We start from the raw sequence: 16916 nt of genomic DNA, 5'->3' as shown, positions 1-16916 counted from the left end.
TGGTGTCCCCTGTCCCCAAGCCCTGCAGGCTCTTCCTTATGGGCTGTGGGTGGGCAATGAGGCGTTGTCCCTTGTTTTGTTCCTTGCCTGTCCCTCAGGTCGTACCACATTGCTGTGGGTTGCTTAGTGACAGCTCCACCGGGTATTTTTCCTGCCTGAATAGGGCTTTTCTCTTCCCGAGAAGTTGGAAGAAGTTTCTCTTAGACCTTTCCCCTCCCCCTCCTCCTCTTTTGTTCCTCTGTCCTTTGGGAAGCAGGAAGGGGCTGAGTCCCACTGAGCAGGGATTCCCCAGTGGGTGAGGGGGTTTGGGGGTGGGCTGGCACCCCCCAGCTCACCCTTTCCCCCAGTGCCGAGGCTTCCCAGAGTCAAGGGAAGGAAACTTCCCAGGAGGCTTTCCCCAGAGCCTGTTCCCTCCAGGCTTTTCTTCAACACAGCTGACTAAGTTTGATCTTATCAGGGATACTCTTGGCTGGAGAAGGGCCTTTGCTGTGCTCTGGAGTTTCCCAGAAAGCTCAAAGCCACATCCTTCCTGATCCCAGGAAAGTGACTCTGACCTGATGGTCCCCCTCAGCTCCTCACTTTGCTGCTGTCCCCCTGCACCAAGGCATCCTGTCCCTCCGTGGGCTGGCAGAGGTGGAGCACACATTGGGACACATCCCCTGGAGCACAAGTCCAGCTGTGCCTCACCAGAGCCACCTGATCTTGTGGAATTGGGTCTGGAGCGGCCTCAGGAAGTTAAGCAGGAGGTTGGAAGTGTCATTTCCCAGCCAGCTTCCAGCCTGGCACAAACTAATGGAACAAAGCCTGTGGAGAACAGCTACAGCTGGAGCATCCTTGGCAAGAGCCAGGATTCAGGACTGGGCAAGCTCTCAGCAGAGTGAGTGTCCCAGGGTGAAAGCAGCACTGCCTGGGCTGTGCTGTACTGGCCCCAGCCTGCTTAGTGCTGCTGGGCAGAGCCAGTGTCAGTGCAGGGCCACCCCAAAATCCAGGTCTCTGTGATTGTCCCTGTGCCACCAGGTGGCAGCTCCTGTTCAGGGATCTTTGTGCCGGGTCTGGCACATCCTGATCTGCCGCTGTATCCTGGTGCTGGGCACAGCCCTGCAGCTGCCTGCAATTTATGGCCCAGGGGCTCCCTGAGGTACACAGACACACGGAGCAGAGGTTTGGTACCTTGCAGTCACAAGGTGTGTGCAAAGGTGTGGCCTCTGCTCCTGCAGCATGGCATGGAGCTGAAGGCAGCACAGAGGGACTGATGGTGAGATCAGGTCTGACATCCTGACAGATGCTCAGATACAGCAACTCCTCCTCTTGCACGGACACAGCACCCAATGCCAGCCACCAGTGGATTTCTCACTGCCAGCCAGGAGCTCTGGGGGCTGCAGGATTTAAACAGAGATATTTGATTTGGGGGATAAATATACCACTGTGCCTCAGCATGTCCAGAAGTTGCTGTTTTTTCAGCCCTGCTTTTTTCCAAAGCGCTTGGAGAGTACCATGAACTGTTATTACAGCTGTGCCAGGCTCCTCTTGGGGTTCCTCAAGAGTTAACAGCCTTTAAATATTCCCCACCAGATTGCAGAAACCAAAACCACTTGTCACCCAGAAGCTCTCATGGTGTCACTGTCCTGGCAGGGCTTCAAAGTTTTTTGCTTCACTTCCCTCTTTTGGTGTGACTGCTCACTTGTGTAGCAGAAGCAGAGACCACCCTGTGCTGCTGTGTGTTCACACAGCTCCTTCACACAGACATGGGGGACAGGGATGCATCCTGGGGACAAGTGAGTGGTGCAGAGCCCATCTCGTCCCTGCTCCTGGTCAGTGCAGCCCTGCTGGCTGGGTCCTGTCTGGGTTTGGCCTTATCAGGAGCAGGGACAAGGTGGGCTCTGCACCATGTCCTGAGGTCAGAGGTACCTTCTAAAGGTGGCAGCCAACCCCAAACCCAACCAGGTGCTGGAGGGAGCCACTGTGTGTGTCACACAGCCTTGTGCCATGGTGGCACATCCATATTGTCACTCCTGTCTCTTTCCTTCCCAGGCAAGGAACTGAGGCACAGAGCAGCCAGAGCTGGATAACAGCACCCAGCTTCCCAGCATGGAGTTGTTCCCTCTGGATGTGTTACTCTAGAGCTTCTGTGGCTGACTGGATGCTGTGGGAGTGTGGCAGAGCTATGTGCCTGCTCCAGGTCAGCACAAAAAGCTCTGTGTTGGGGACTTAGCAGGTGCTGTTAATGTTCCTCAGTTGCTGAGAGGTTTGGGGCAGGCCTTGGGGGCAGAGGGTGGGAGGTTCCCCCTCCTCGCCTCTGCTGTGTGGACCTTCTCCCTTTCTTGGGGATGTGGTAGCTGGTAAATCCAGTTGGACCAGAAAAACTATTGATAATAGGGGAGGGAGAACAAGATAAAGGAGCAGCCCATGGCTTTGTTGTGCAAAAAGCAGCAGCTGACCTGCCAGGAGCCCTCACCTCCAGCTGCTGGAGCAGGGCCCTGCAGGTAAACAGCTCCAGGGGTTGCAGCAGGGCTCCTCTGCCAGGCTGAGCAACAGGACCTTGGGTGCTGCAGAGCTTTCCCAGCTTGGCCTGGCCAGCCCTTGGGGTAGTATGTTCTGGAAAGACACTTCCTGAGTCCTGGGGACATCCCAAGGCTCCCTCCATCCCTCCCATGGCAGCCATGCAGTGTCCGATGGGACCACACAGGTGGGTGGACAAAGGGCTGAGTCACCCACTCACACTCAAACATGGTGTCCCCTCTCCCCAGCTCTGGGGGCAGAGCCTGGCCTGACCCCAGGGACATGTGGCTTTGAGCAGGCCTCAGGGACTGGTTGCCCTGCCGAGAGCAGGGCAGGATTAGCCCATATCTGCTCTGCCTGGTCCAGAGCTGGCAAGAAGGGGGAATGCAGTGGTTTGCATTGTCACCACAATTTCTCTGAGGTATTTCCCAGCTCTGCATCCCTCCAGGCATTGCTCAGAGCCTCCCAGGTTGCCTCATGCCAGTGGAGAGAGGATGGCCTTTGAACCGTGTGTTTCGCTTATCTGGGCTCTGGTCAGCGGTCCAGGGCTGACCAAGGGCTCTGCCATGCACAGGCACCAGCGATAAGAGCTGGGCTGGGCCAGCAGGGCCACAGGGAGAGAGCCAACAGGAGCCAGCCTAAGCCACAGCCTGCCACTGCTCCTGAGGTCCCGACCTGCCACCTCAGCCGATGGCTTGTCCCAACAACCTTCCTGATCTGGGGAAGAGCAGGAGGGGACTGTGTGTCCCCCTGGTGTGTTTCACTGATGGGCCACATCCTGCCACCCTGCTACAAAGATCACAGAATCAATTTGTTTGGAAAAGGCCTCTGAGATCATTGATTCCAACCTTTGACTACACAACCCCTTGTCAACTAAACCATGGCAACTGAGTGCCACATCCAGCCCTTTCTTAAACACCTTCAGGGACGGTGACTCTGCTGTCTCCCTGGGCAGCCCATTCCAATACCTGACAACCCCTTCTGTGAAGAAATTCCTCCTAATGTCCAACCTAGACCTCCCCTGGCACAGGACTATGTCCTCTCATCCTGTCACTGGGGAGAAGAGACTGATCCCCAGCTGGCTACACCCTCTTGTCAGGGAGCTGTAAGTCATCTTCTTCAGGCTAAACAACTCCAGCTCCCTCAGCTTCTCCTCACAGGATTTGTGTTCCATACCCTTCACCAACTTTGTTGCCCTTTTCTGAGCTGTTTCACTGCACCCCTGAGCCCTTTTCCCCACCTGCAGCGTGGGGGTGTGGGCAGGGCAGGAGGGCAGAGCACAGCCCTGAGCATCTCTGCTCCCACAGCCAAGCGCAGCCACCGCCCTGCTGTCACCCCCATCTCCAGGCTTCCTCCGTGTGGTCACTTCCCCTGACTTTGGTCACAGTAACAACTACAAATCCAACACAAAGCCAAGCAGAGAGTGGCAGGGAGCACCCTCAGTGGGCACTCAGCCTGACCCCGTTTCCCCTGGGCAGGGAGCCTGGTGAGAGGAGCAGTGGCTGAGCTGCTCCCGCTGCAGGGGCTGTGTGTCAGCCTCCCGGGACATCTGCTGATGAATTTTTCATGGCTGTGGTTCTGCAGGCAGCCATATGGCCCCGTGTTCTCGGGGGGTGACACAGCCACCCGCTCCCGTGGCCAGGCTCTGCGTTTCAGGGACCTGCTCTATGAGCAGATTTTTGGCACTTTCTTAAATGTACCTCTGACCCGTGCAGAATGAATTTGGATATATAAATCCTCCAGGAGATTTTTGGAGATCTCATTCTCCCACCTGCACAGTTCATCATGGCAAAGACCAGGACATTTTCTTCCACCAACCTGTGGCTGTCAGCCAGCTGGTGCAGAACATGTTTATTCTCCTCTTGTGCTCTCTAGCCATGGGGAGGGATTGGGTTCTGTTTCCAAGAAGTAATCACTGGAATAAAAAGCCCAGGCTAAAAATGATACTTGCTGGTTTCCACTGTAATTTCTTTTATGTTCCTTTCCTAATCTTTGTTTGGCAACTACCATCCTAAAAGGTTTTTCACACTTATTTAACTTCTAAATTAAGCATCACTTAATTTTGGGGCATAGTCCAAAATGCATTGTAGCACAAAACAAGTAGAGCAGATGAAGAACTGTGCATCTCATTTTCACCCCGCTGAAAATAAAACCAACAGTAGAAAACCATATATCATGGAAACAGAGATGTGAAGAAACCAGCTCCTCCAGCCCTTGAAGCTGCCACTCCACCAGCATTTGCATGATTGGGCCATAAATGTTTCCAAATGGCAAATTCCTGACTTTCCCCAGGTCACTTCCTCTGGACCATTGGTCATCCATCTGGAGCCAAGCCTTGCTGTGTCCCTTGTGACTTACTTGAGCAGTTGGTAATAATTAGCTGTGCTTAACGAAGGGCCAGAGTCAAGGGCACGTGAGCCAAGGCAGCAGATCGCAGGGAGCAAATCCGCATCAGAGCGAACAAGGCAGACCCTGAGTCACACCGGGTGGGGACAGCTCCAGGACCTCTGAGCAGGACCCCTGACTCTTAACCATGCTCTGCTGTTCTGAGTCTTTCAGAAAATGCCTGCACCCTTGAGGGCTGGGAGCAACTTTTAGTGATAGAGGCAAAAAGCATCAAATCCCTCCATCGATGCACCCCCATTTCCCTGAGCTGCCTTTTGCCACTGGGGTACGTGTGACCCCCTCTTCCTGCCTGTCCTTCCCCAGCTTTCCTCCAGCAGGGCTTGAAGCTCGATTTCACCCCTGTGTGTCCAAGTGGTCATGGTCTGTCCTGTCCTTCCAGCTTCTTGCCTGTTCTCTCCTTCCCTGAGACAACCCGTGTCCAGCTAACCTTCCCTGCCACAGCTCCCCTGCACAACAGCAGGGTTCCCTGCAAGTCTGCTTTAAAATCAGCCTGACCACGATCCCTTTGTGGTGTCCCAGGTCTGGTGTCCACTTTCCCTGTGGGATAAAGCCAGCAGTGACACCACTGCCAGCCTCAGGCACAGGCACTGTGTTCACACCACGGCCTGGGCACTTTGTGGATGCCAACACGGTGCCATCCCCACACAGCCAAAATTCCCGGAGGACCAGGGCTGGCAATGGAGGGATCTCTAGTAATGGGAGCAAGTGGAGATTGAAGCAAACTCCTGTTAAAATGTGCTTTGCTTTTATCTTCCTTTGAACCTGTCTGGGCAGGCTGGAAAGGAAGCTGGGAGTGGTTGGATCTGAGGGGATAAAGGAGTGTTGGGGAAAATGCAGCCACAGTGGAACTCAGGAACAGGAATGGGGTTTGGGCCCAGGTTTTGGGGTTGAATAATGAAAGGGGGTATTTGTGAGGGGCTGGAGGTGTGTGACAGCTTGGAACAACACATGAGTGCTCAGGGAGCCACAGGCACAGGGTTTGGATGGAACAGGGCTCACCATCGTGCTGTTCCCCCGAGTCTGGTGACTTCCTAAAAATCCAGGCCCCCAAAATCCCTACAGTTCAACTGAAAAGTCTTGTTTGCCTGCTGAGTCCCTTCCCCCGCTGCAACAAACATTTTGGTATGCATATCCTTCAGTTCACAGGCTGGTTCTTTCAGAGTTGTACTAAAATAACGCCGAAATACTCTTTCAAAAAAGAAACTGGAGCACATCCTCTCTGAAAATACCAAAATAATTCATGCAAATTCCCCCCCAAACCCGTTTTTCCTTTCTTCCAGCCCAAACTCTTTGTCGAGCTTGCCACAAAGCCCCGAAAGGTTTTGTTTGCTGCACATGCAGGCGATCCACTCAGCCAGAACGTGACCGGGGACCCGGGGGCAGCACCCCAGCCGTGTGCCCCCTTCTCCTCGGGGAGAACCCCACACTTGTCCCCCCTTTTCCCCCCACATCTGCGCCCTCCTGGCGGATTCACCGGGGGGCTGCGGGTGCTGCTATCGGGCACCCCAAGGTCTGTGTTGATATCAGAGCCTGCAGTTTCTGATAAGCACGAAATAACCGGCAGGCCCCCGCGGGGGTGGCACAGTGTCCGTGTGTCCGTGTGTCCGTGTGTCCGTGTGTCCGTGTGTCCCTGTGGGTGCAGCCCGAACGCGCACGTGTTTTGAGTCGGACAGGAAAGTTAGAAAAAGGGGAACCCTGTCTACGAGCCGTGGGTGGGTGGCATGAAAAGGAGGTGAAAAAAAAGAAAAAAAAAAAAAAAAAAAAAGAAAAACTCAGTTCACTTCTGGGCTGGGTAAATGTTTAATCCCCAGCTCGGAGAAAAAGCAGCTCAAAAGTGCTTTTTTTCTCAGCAAGTCTGAACCAGTCAGCCGAGTGCCTCCTCCCTCCGGCTCACAGCCTCCCTCCCACCGCTCCGGAGGAATATCCCAGCCTGCTCCAAAGTGCAGCTGGGCAGCCGGGGCAGGACGGAGCCAGCCCACAGCGCTGGGAGAGCTGAGGATTCGGGAAGTTTTTGTGTCCGGCTGCCACGCTCCCGCTCGCCTGCGCTGCTCCAGTGGATGAATCGCCCGGGATGGGGTCCCCGCACTGGAAAAGGCTCTGCCTTTTGCTCCTGGCCGGTTTAACATCCTCCCTGCTCCTCTACAGCCACTACCACGCTACGGTGGAGGCGCCCACCAGCCAGAGGATCATAGCCAGGTAAGGGGGGACGGGGATGGGAGCGGGGCGGGAGGCAGGGATCTGTAAATGCAGCACGAGGTACCCTGCTCTGGGGTGGGGAGGGGGAATCGGGGTGCCACTGTGGGCCCCTCAGGCAGGTGATCCCAGCGCTGCCCCCGGCCGGTTTGGATGTGCTGGCTGCAGGCTCTGCCCCCGCTCGGGGGAGTCCCCGGCTCCGGCTCCTGCCCGCGGCCACCAGCCGAGCCCAGGGCTGCCCAGAGCGGGACCCCGAGGCCATGGGGGATCTCCAGGGGTCCCCGCCTGGGTTCAGCGCACCACAGTGCAAAGAAACCATTGCTGAGTGCAGGGACGGCTGAGGGTGAGGATCAAACCCGCTTCAGCTGCCGGCCAGAGCCGCCGCGTGTTCCCGCCGGGCTGGTGCGGGATCGGAGCCCGCTGATTGTCCTGGGGGAGGTTTGGCTCCCATGGAGCTGCACCGACCCCTCCCTTGCAGAGGCAGGGCACGGCTGCCCCGGTCTCGGGTCCCCCGGACTGCCCTCACCGCCCGCCAACTCGGGGCTGCAGCGTTTTCCAAACTCCAGCAATTTGCAACTCCGCCTTCGTCTGCCTTCCCTGCATCCTCCAAACCTCCCGAAGCCCCTTCCTGAGGCTCCCCAGTGTCCAGCGGGACGGGGTGCCGGGGTGGCCCGGGGAGCTCCGCCGAGTGCGGGTGAGCGGGCGGGGGAAGGATCCCGCACAGCGCTTGGGCTGCACCATCAGCTGCCCCGTCCCCTGCGAGCATCAGGTGCCGGGCCGGGAGAGCGCTGTGGGTGTCCCCCACTCCTGCTGGGTGCTTGTGGGTGCCACCGGTGTGACAGAGCCCAGCTGCCTGGGCGCTGCCCGGGAGCGAGGGATGCTGTGGGGACCGGAGCCGGTCCTGCACAGGGTGAGATTTGCAGCGGGGTTTGCTGAGGATGCAGCCGGCTGAGCTGCCCTGCCTTTCAGACCTTCTCTCTTCCCCAGCTTGGAGCTCTCCTTGCCCGATCCCATCGTGCCAAGGGCAGAGGTCCCCTCTCCTGCTGGGCTGGTGGATCAGGAGTATCTGCAGCAGCCCGGGCTGCTGTTGGCTCTTTCCACCCTCGCCGTGCCGGGTGTGCAGCGGTGCCAGCGGCAGCGTTACCCGGAACTGCTCGGGGCAGGCACGGCTGGGGTGTGCAGCAGCTCCCCACAAAGAGCTTCATGGCCACGAGAGGGGAAACTGGGCCCCATGAGGGCAGCAGAACGTGCTCATGGACCACACTGGAGCTGGGAATGGAAACCAGCCACGCCCTGACACAGGGTCTGTGGCCCAGTGAGAGCAGGGTATGGAGAAAACCCGTGGGATGGAAGCAGGGAGCAGGGCAGCTAACCCTGCCTGGACCTGCTGCAGCCCCAGGTCACCTTCCTTGGAAAGCCAGCCCAGGCTCCAGCCCCTTGAGTGATGGCACCAAGGGTCAGCTTGTCCAGCCCCAGCGAGGGGTCCAGGGTGAGGTAACACAGAGCTGACCTGTGCTCCAAAGCTCTCCATGGGTGCTGCTCGTCCCAGCAGAGCTGTGTCCCTGCAAGAACTGGTGCTACCCTGCTGCTGGATGTGCAGCTGAGTCAGGAGCTGGAGCTGGGCTGGCCATTTCACATGGCTGAGGTGCCATCGCAGAGCCCTCTTTTCCTGCTCTGCCAGTGGGGACTGGAGGGTCAGTGTCCTCACCTGTGGGTGCAGGTGACTCAGTTTCAGCAGGAGGTTTGTGTGAGCAGTGTCTCCATGTGGAGATACAGGGGGATGAAGGGGATCAGGAGGAAGCTGATCCCCTGATGGGTGGTGGCTGCTGCCAGCACTAGGTCATCCTGGGACCAGATCCCCACAGCAATGCCAAGTCCCCCTCCAGTTCTGCACAAAGCTGGCCCTATGGAGGTGGGCAAATGCCCTGTTCCCTGCAGAGCTGGGATGGAGGGAGCCAAATCCCCCAGGATTCATCTGGGCATAGCCCTGTCCCACTCCCTGCCGGTTTGTCTCTCCCAAACCTCACTGGTGAGCTGCTGGCTGCAATTGTGGCTTTATTATTAGGGCAGATGGGATGAGCACGGAGCTCTGCCCAGCCTCGCTGTGCCACTCCTGCTCTGCTCCAGGAAAAGATGCTTCTGGAGCTCAGCGCTTCATGGAGATGGAGCAAGAGCAGGTTCTTGTTGCTGTTTTGGCTCCCTCAAATGTATCTTTGGGGCCCTGGGAGTATTTGATGAAGATAAGGCCAGATTGTGTGCTCACAACACTCACACACAGCGTTATCTTCCGGAAATGAGGGATGGCCTTGGACCAGAAACGTCATATTTGTGAATGTCACGACGGTGAGGGAGCGCACCCAGGCTTGGCTGGCTCTGCTGCCACCGCCGGTGCCCAGGCAGCCACAGCCACTCCTTGCCACAGCCCCATTGTGCATCGGTCGGTCCCGGGCAGGATTGTCATCTTCTGAGTCAACCAAGCAGCACGAGGTGCTTCACCACATCCTGGCAGGTGACGTCAAAGCGCTTGGCTCCCCGTCACGCTGCCAAGCTGCTGTCTGGTGGGGGGCTGGCTGCCCCACGCCCTTCCCGGCAGGGTTTGGGCAGCAGCAGTGCTGGAGAGCTGGCTCCAGCACCCACAGCTGGCAAGAGAGTGCAGGGAGGTGCTGGCACTGATTTATCAGTTCAGCACACAGCCTGGAAGAAACGATGAGCAGGTGCCACCCACTGTGTCCGGCCATGGGTGGAGTTGGAAGGAGCCAACCTGCCAGTCTCCCTCCATCCTGGGCACAGCCAGGCTGAGCCCTCTGAGTCTCCCACAGGTCCCTGGCAGCTCAGAATGCAGTGCAGCACCCTCCCACTGCCACTGCCCAGGGCTTTGCCTTGTGCTGCAGCCACTGGGATGAGCTGGGGAAGGGAAGAAATAAGAGCAGGACAGCTTGGAGAGCTGGGCAGAGATGTGCAGTTGGGGCTTGGGAACCTGGTGGGAAGGGCTGGGGAGGTGGTGGAGCTGGGAGAGGCTGCTTGGATCAGCTCAAGCCTGGACATGGTGGGTGAGGGTAACAGCCTTGGGGTTTGGTGCGGGGCTGCACCTCTGTGGCCAGAAAATGGGTGGGTGGCCAACCCAGGGGCTTTGCAGGAGCCAGCTGTGGGGTTGGAGCAGGGAGGTTTCCCCAGTCCCTGGGCCATCAGCTGGGTGGTGGAGGTGTTGATAAGTTCTGCTGTTGAGGCACATGGGCTGGGGGTCACCTGCACTGTGAAATGGAGGCAGCAAGTGGGGCTGGGCAGCTCCCTGGGATGAGATCCCTGCACCCCAGGGCAGCTCACCAGGGCTGAGCCCACTCGGGGTCCAGAGCTCCAGGCTGTGGGACACTCGTGTGGGAGAACTTTGCTCTGGAGGATGTGCTGTCGGTACCTGGGCTGAAAGAGCAGCTTCCAGCATAACCACCAGGTCTGGTACAGCCTCTGACAGCCCTGCCCTTGCTGGGAGCACACCCTGCACTGCCCCCTGCAAGCCAAGGGAATGGACAAGTTTGCTCAGGCTGGGGTTAGTTGGATGCTTGCAGGGGTAACACCAGAAAGGCCCTGCAGAAAGCTGCAGCTCTGCATCTCTCTGAGATGGCTCAATCCCATCTTGATAGACCTTCCTGGGCATTTGCCCTCCCTCCTCTCTCTGCCTGCTCAGGTGATCTCAGGATGAGCCTCAGGGGTGAGCTGGTGGAGGCCACGCTGGGCTGACCCCTGGGCTGTAGCGTTGTGTTTGGAGTGGTGGGGGCTTTGCAGGGCTCTGCAGTCCCTGACTTCCCGTGGGACACCAAGGCAAGACACACAGGCTTGATTTAAAAGCTGCCCTGCTCCACTGCTGGGGCTCAGCCTGCTGCACCCTCAGCATCCCCTGCCAGGAGCCGGCAGCGCTGGCATGATGCAAGGAAGGTGCTGGGAATAAAACCTGCTTGGCTCTGCCTTTCCCTCCACATCTGGGGAGATGCTCCAGCTGCCAGTTCCAGACCCCAGGCAGGGCTCTGGGCTGTCCCCCCCATATCATTCCATGCCCCCGGAATGGCACAGAGCAGGGTTTGGGTGGCAAATGTGTTTGGATCTGCTCCTGGGCAGGGCTGTGGGTGCTGCTGCTGTTGGCAGGGACAGAAACCCAACTCCTGCTGTGCCCCTGTGCCAGGCAGCATCGTGCCAGCGGGGGCTGGGGGGGTGAAGCTCCGCTCCCCACCTGCCTCTACCTGTCCCCAGGCTCCCAGGCAGAGATCCCGTAACAAGGAGCCCTTGTCTCCTCCACAATACCTCCCTTCTGGCGCAGCACCTGCCGCCCGGGCTGGCGGCGGGGCCGGGGGCTCTGAAGGGCCTTTCTGTGCAGGGATGAATGGGAGCCTGTTCCCCTCCGGTGGGCTCCCACCTCCTGCTTGCCTGCCCACCCCCAGCCCCAGGGGCTAGGTCAGCTCAGCCTGGCCCCGTGAGGCTCAGGGCACCCCAAGTTGCTCAGAACAGGCAGCCCCTGCTACTAAGGAAGGATCAAGACATGCCCCAGCTGCCCCCATGGCACAGGGGGTCCCATGGACCCAGAGAGCCTCCAGACCCCAGTTGCTGAGTGCTTCTTCAGTATAACAACCAAATGTGTCCTGCCAGCCTGTGCAGTTCATTCCAGCCCGGTCCTCTTTGGACTGAGGAATGGTGGGAAGAGCCAGGGGGTCTCAGCAGGATTCCCCCAAGGCTGCAGGCTGGGTGTGGTTTTTGATATGTGGGAGTCCTGGAGGTGGGGCCCACCAGGAGATGGTGATTGCACAAACTCTGTATTTTGCAAATCCTCCTCTCTGCACTTGCAGATGGGGGTGGGTGGGCACAGGCAGCGGTGGAGAGGAGATAAATGGAGGGGTGGTGGTCCTGCCCTGTGGCTCTCACAGGTTGGGGGCTGTCAGTGTGCTCAGTGTCACCTCCTCAGCTGAGCCCTCACTTGTCCTCTCCCAGTTTGCTGCAGCCAGAGCCGCTGGTCCTGGCTTCCTCAGGGACACCACACGGAGCCGGCAGCCACAGGTGGGCTCTTGGAGACAGCTCAGAGAGGTAAGGAGGGAAGATGCTCAGCCATCCTGGCAGGAACTGGGAGGCCCCTACCCACTGTGGGCTTCCCCAGTGCCCAAGCAATGGATTTTTAACTCTGCCATGTTTCCCCCTTCCCAGTGGGAATTCCTTCAAGCCTTCTGGAGAGCTGGAGGAGCTGGAACCCAGCAGAAAGCAGGTAATCATCAGCACAGCACAGTCATGTCCATGGTGCCCCTCTGTGTGGGGTTCTGTTGGATGAAGGGCTGTGTGGGGAGGCTGAGGAGGAGCAGCATCCTCTGGGATGGGTTTACAGAGGAGCAGCCTTGTCTGTCCACACAAGTGATTCTCCTGTGTGGAGGCTGGAGCCAGCATCACAACCCCCTCTGACTCCTGCAGCAATCCAGGCTGGAGACTCATGGGGATGGACCCAGGCCCTGGGGGGCTGTTACTGGTCTGTTCTCATGGAGCAGAGCCCTAATGGGGCCCACACCTTTAACAGGGGGCTCACACCTGAAGGTGCTGAATCTTTCATGCCCTCAGGTGACTCTGTAAGCCCTGGTTCTCCCAGCCCCACTGAGCTGGGTGCCAAAGGCTGTTTTGCAGCACAAAACCAAGGTATGAGGCCATGCCCTGCCTGGGTGACCCAGCAGAATGTGATGGACAAGGAACATTTCTGTCCGTGGGTTTGTTCTCACCTTGGTGCCTGCTGAGGGGTGGAGGTGTCACAGGGAAGGCAGATCCAGGCTGGAAATTGAGCAGGGATCCTCCTTCCTCCCTCCCAGCCCAGCCCCTGCCTCCACTCAGTGATGGCCAGAGCAAAGGCAGACCCCAAGTTTCGGGAAATCTTCCGCTTCAACACCCCCGTGCTGATGTGGGACCAGCACTTCACCCTGGAGACCTGGAACAGGCTGAAGGCACGACACGTCCCCTACGGCTGGCAAGGCTTGTCCCTCGCAGGTACAGACCCAGCTGGGATGTGGGGCAGCTTGAGGGGACTGGGGAGCTCTGTAGAAGGGACTGGAGATGTGGGACAGGCAAGGAGCCCTGCAGAGGAGCCAGGAACGCTGATCTCTTCCCACCCCACCTCCCGGGGCACAGGGAGGGTGCGGCTTTGCAAACGCCTCTTGATGCATCTTGTGACATTTTCCCTGAATAAAAGCTCCAGTGTGTCCATGATTATTAACTGGGGCCGGAGGAGCTCGGACAACCAGCTCCATTGTTGTGCATGGAGATTGTTTCCCTTCCCACCCCAAACCCACTCTCTGTTGTCCCTGGCAGCTGCCGGCTTCAATCCCTGGGCTGGGAAGTGCTGGGAACAGCGAGCAGGAGAGAACCGGCAGTTGCTGAGACATTGTCAGGAGGGGATGTGGCCAGCACAGGCAGCAGCATCTGCAGGGCTGGGGCTGGAGATACCTGGATGCATCCCTGTGCCTTGCACAGCCTTGGGTGGCCGCTGTTTGTAGCAGGGTTAGGAACATGGAGAGATTGGTGACACCAGGCTGGGAGAGGAGAGCCTGTTTGGTGCCCCCATATCCCCCAGACCTCTCTCCTGCACGGGGCTGGTGTGAGTTTGTTTCCTTGTGTGTTGCTCCTGGCTGTGCCGTGCCAGCTCTGTGCGTGCTGCTGCACATGAGTTGACAGGCACCTTTTCCCTGCTGACTGGTCACATCCTGCTCCATTCCAGTGGTGGGCAGCACCCTCCGGCTCCTCAACGCCTCGGCCAACCGGCACCTCTTCGACAGGGCCACCTTCTCCGGGGGCTGTGTCCGCTGTGCCGTGGTGGGCAACGGTGGCATCCTCAATGGCTCGCGGCAGGGCAAGGCCATCGACAGCCACGACCTGGTCTTCAGGTGAGGATGAATCCCAGGCAGGGTGGGGCCATGGGTGCTGGGAGATGCCAGCCCTGGACAGGTGTTCTCCGCTTTTCCTGCAGGCTCAACGGTGCTGTGATCAAAGGCTTCGAGGAGGATGTCGGCACCAAGGTTTCCTTCTACGGCTTCACAGTGAACACCATGAAGAACTCCCTCATCTCCTACGAGGAGTACGGCTTCACCCAAATTCCCCAGGGCAAGGTGAGACCCTGAGGACCTGTTGGGGAGTTGAATTAAATTGTCCCTTCAGGCTGGGCTTGCTTCTGAGACCTCCCCGTCTTGGGAGCCCTCAGTCCTTGCCTGCAAGCGTGGGCAGTGTCCTTAAAACCCCCTCCAAGTGCCCTGTCTGTGTCCCTGCTGCAGGACCTGAAGTACATCTTCATCCCCTCGGATGTCCGTGACTACGTCATGCTGAAATCGGCCATCCAGGGCAGCCCAGTGCCCGAGGGCTCGGACAAGGGGGACGAGTGAGTAGCTCCCCAAGATTTCCCCAGCACACCCGAGGCATGACTCACCTGTCCTCACCCCACATCTGTCCCTACTGGGATAAACCCCAAAGAGCTCCAGGACTCCCATGACAAAGTTCTGCTCTTCTCCTTGCCTTGCTGCAGGCCACAGAAGTATTTTGGACCAGAGGCATCTGCAGAGAAGTTCAAGCTGCTGCATCCTGATTTCTTGCAGTACCTGACAGCAAGGTGAGGGTGATGAGCACTGTGGCTGCTGTCTGGCTCTGCTCTGGGATGGGCTCAGACTGCCTTCCTCCCCCTCTGCTCATTCCAGTACAGACCAGTAGCTGCCCAGCATCAAAGTACAGTCCCAGTCTCCTCCAGACACTGGAACCACCCCTCCCCTGCCACTCCTGCTCACTGCAGCACAGCTCTCATCCCCTCCTATTCCTCCCTGTGCTCACCTTTCTCCCACTCCCCAAAACAAATTACATTTTGTCCCAGTCTAACAGGAGCAAAGGCAGGGCCCAACAGGATGGTCTTTTCCTGCCTTTCATGAAAGCAGGTTCCTGGGTTGGGGTGGCTCCAAACAGCAGAGCAGTGCCTTTTACCAACCTCTGAACAAATGAGAGCAGCCATCAGAGAATCCACCTGAGCCCCGTGTTTCACTCAGTGCTCCTGCCTTACTGGGCACCGGTGTCACTGGGGAGGGCTGGGTGGGTGTGGGTGTGGGGGCTGCAGGGCTGTGCCAGCCCTGACCCCCACAGGCACCGTGTCCCCGTCAGGTTCCTGCGGTCGGAGATCCTGAACACCCAGTACGGCTCCCTCTACATGCCCAGCACCGGCGCCCTCATGCTCCTCACCGCCCTCCACACCTGCGACCAGGTATGGGGCCACAGGGCCACGGGTCCCTGGGGAGAAGGGAATCCCCCCTTTGGCTGCTGTGGGGTTCCAGCATATCCTGGTGGCTGTCCTACGTGTCCCCTGTCCCTGAAGGGAGTGGTGGTGGTGATGGACCACCCCAGGTGAAGCCTTGACCCTGTCCTGTCTGCCTCGCCTCATTCCTCACAGGTCAGCGCCTACGGGTTCATCACGGCCAACTACGAGCAGTTCTCAGACCACTACTACGAGGTGGAGAAGAAACCTCTGGTGTTTTATGCCAACCACGACATGATGCTGGAGGCAGCGCTGTGGAGGAGCCTGCACCGTGCAGGGATCATCACCCTCTACCAGCGCTGAGGCTGGGAGGTCGCTCACAGGGGCAGGTCCAAGGACACTTGTGGCTCTTCTCCTTTTTCCTGAGGGTCACCTTCTCTCTCCTGAGGGCTCTTCCCAGCTGGTCAGCCAGCCCACGGAGCAGACTTGCTGCACCACAGCCAGCAGTGATGTGAGGATAATGGGGAATCTGAAGCTGGTGGAGGAATGTTGCATTTCCTCAGGGATCAGTGTGATTGAATGTGGCCTTTGGGGCAGCCAGAAGCACCACAGCACGTGGCTGTGCCCTGCCAGCCCCAGGAACATGGCTATGGGGCAGCATGGCCCCTGTGGAGCACAGCAGGGCCAGGGTGGTGCTGGAAGAGGATGCTGGAGGTACTGGAAAATACCCTTCACCTTAAATGCTCATCACCATGGTGGGACCACAGCAGGAGGGATAAATCCTTGCACTGGAGACCAGGTGACAGGAGCCCTCTAGAAGGACTGCAGCAAGTCCCAGCTGCAGCCAGCTATGTGGATGTGTGCCATGTTCCAGAAGGATCTATCTGCCTCCCTGGTCAGTGGCACAGACAGCAGGACAGACACAGTGGCTCTGTCACTGTCCCCTTTTGAGCTCTGGTGTTTTCTGACAAGGGCTCACTCACAAGCCATCAGCTGCGAGGGTCACGGCAGCTCAGCCAGGACAGCAGGAACACGTCCAGGCCCTGAGCAGCCCAGAGGTGACACTGACCTCAGCCCTCAGCCGTGTGTGTGGGACACTGGGGTTGTCAGCTTTCCACAGGGGCTCTGGTGCCCTCTGAGAGGCAGCCCCGCACCAGGTGGGTCAAAGTGATGGTAACTCTTAATTTCCTTCCCCAAACCCCAGGGGAGGGGAGGGTCATGAACCCTTCAGCTGTCCCTCATACACCAGCACTGCTCAGGGAGACCCACCTGGGGAGGCTTCTCCAGCTGCTGGGGGCTGGAGACAGAGCAGTGTAATCCAAGACACTTTCCCACTTTGTGTAATTACATAAATGTTGAATGATTGTTTTCCTTAACACCTGTTTCTGTTGTTTTGATGAACTGGGTGGGGTGAGACCCCCCCCCCCATTACCTCCTACAGCAGAGGATCAGTAACAGGGAATAGACTTCAACTGGGAACAGCTCCAGAGGCAGATGGGGATGGAAAGCTGTTTAAATCATGGAGACTCAGACTGGGAGACCTGTTAGCAACGAGCACAGCCCTTTTCCACTTGGAATG

General features: G+C 58.1%; 1 protein-coding gene across 1 annotated transcript; it reads left to right on the top strand.

Annotated features, from left to right (window-relative positions):
- Nucleotides 1–6810: 6810 nt before the first annotated feature.
- ST6GALNAC2 (ST6 N-acetylgalactosaminide alpha-2,6-sialyltransferase 2) lies at nt 6811–16713 on the top strand. Its single transcript, XM_058852446.1, has 10 exons — nt 6811–7101; nt 12073–12165; nt 12283–12340; nt 12927–13101; nt 13829–13994; nt 14078–14216; nt 14379–14482; nt 14627–14710; nt 15247–15346; nt 15533–16713. The coding sequence occupies exons 1-10, from the start codon at nt 6977–6979 to the stop codon at nt 15698–15700; spliced, it is 1212 nt and encodes a 403-aa protein (XP_058708429.1). The 5' UTR covers nt 6811–6976; the 3' UTR covers nt 15701–16713.
- Nucleotides 16714–16916: the final 203 nt, after the last annotated feature.

The sequence above is a fragment of the Poecile atricapillus genome, chromosome 17 (assembly GCF_030490865.1).
Source record: "Poecile atricapillus isolate bPoeAtr1 chromosome 17, bPoeAtr1.hap1, whole genome shotgun sequence".
Classification (NCBI taxonomy): Eukaryota; Metazoa; Chordata; class Aves; order Passeriformes; family Paridae; genus Poecile; species Poecile atricapillus.
The sequence above is the reverse complement of the archived record's forward strand: the minus strand, read 5'-3'. Positions and strand labels throughout refer to the sequence as shown.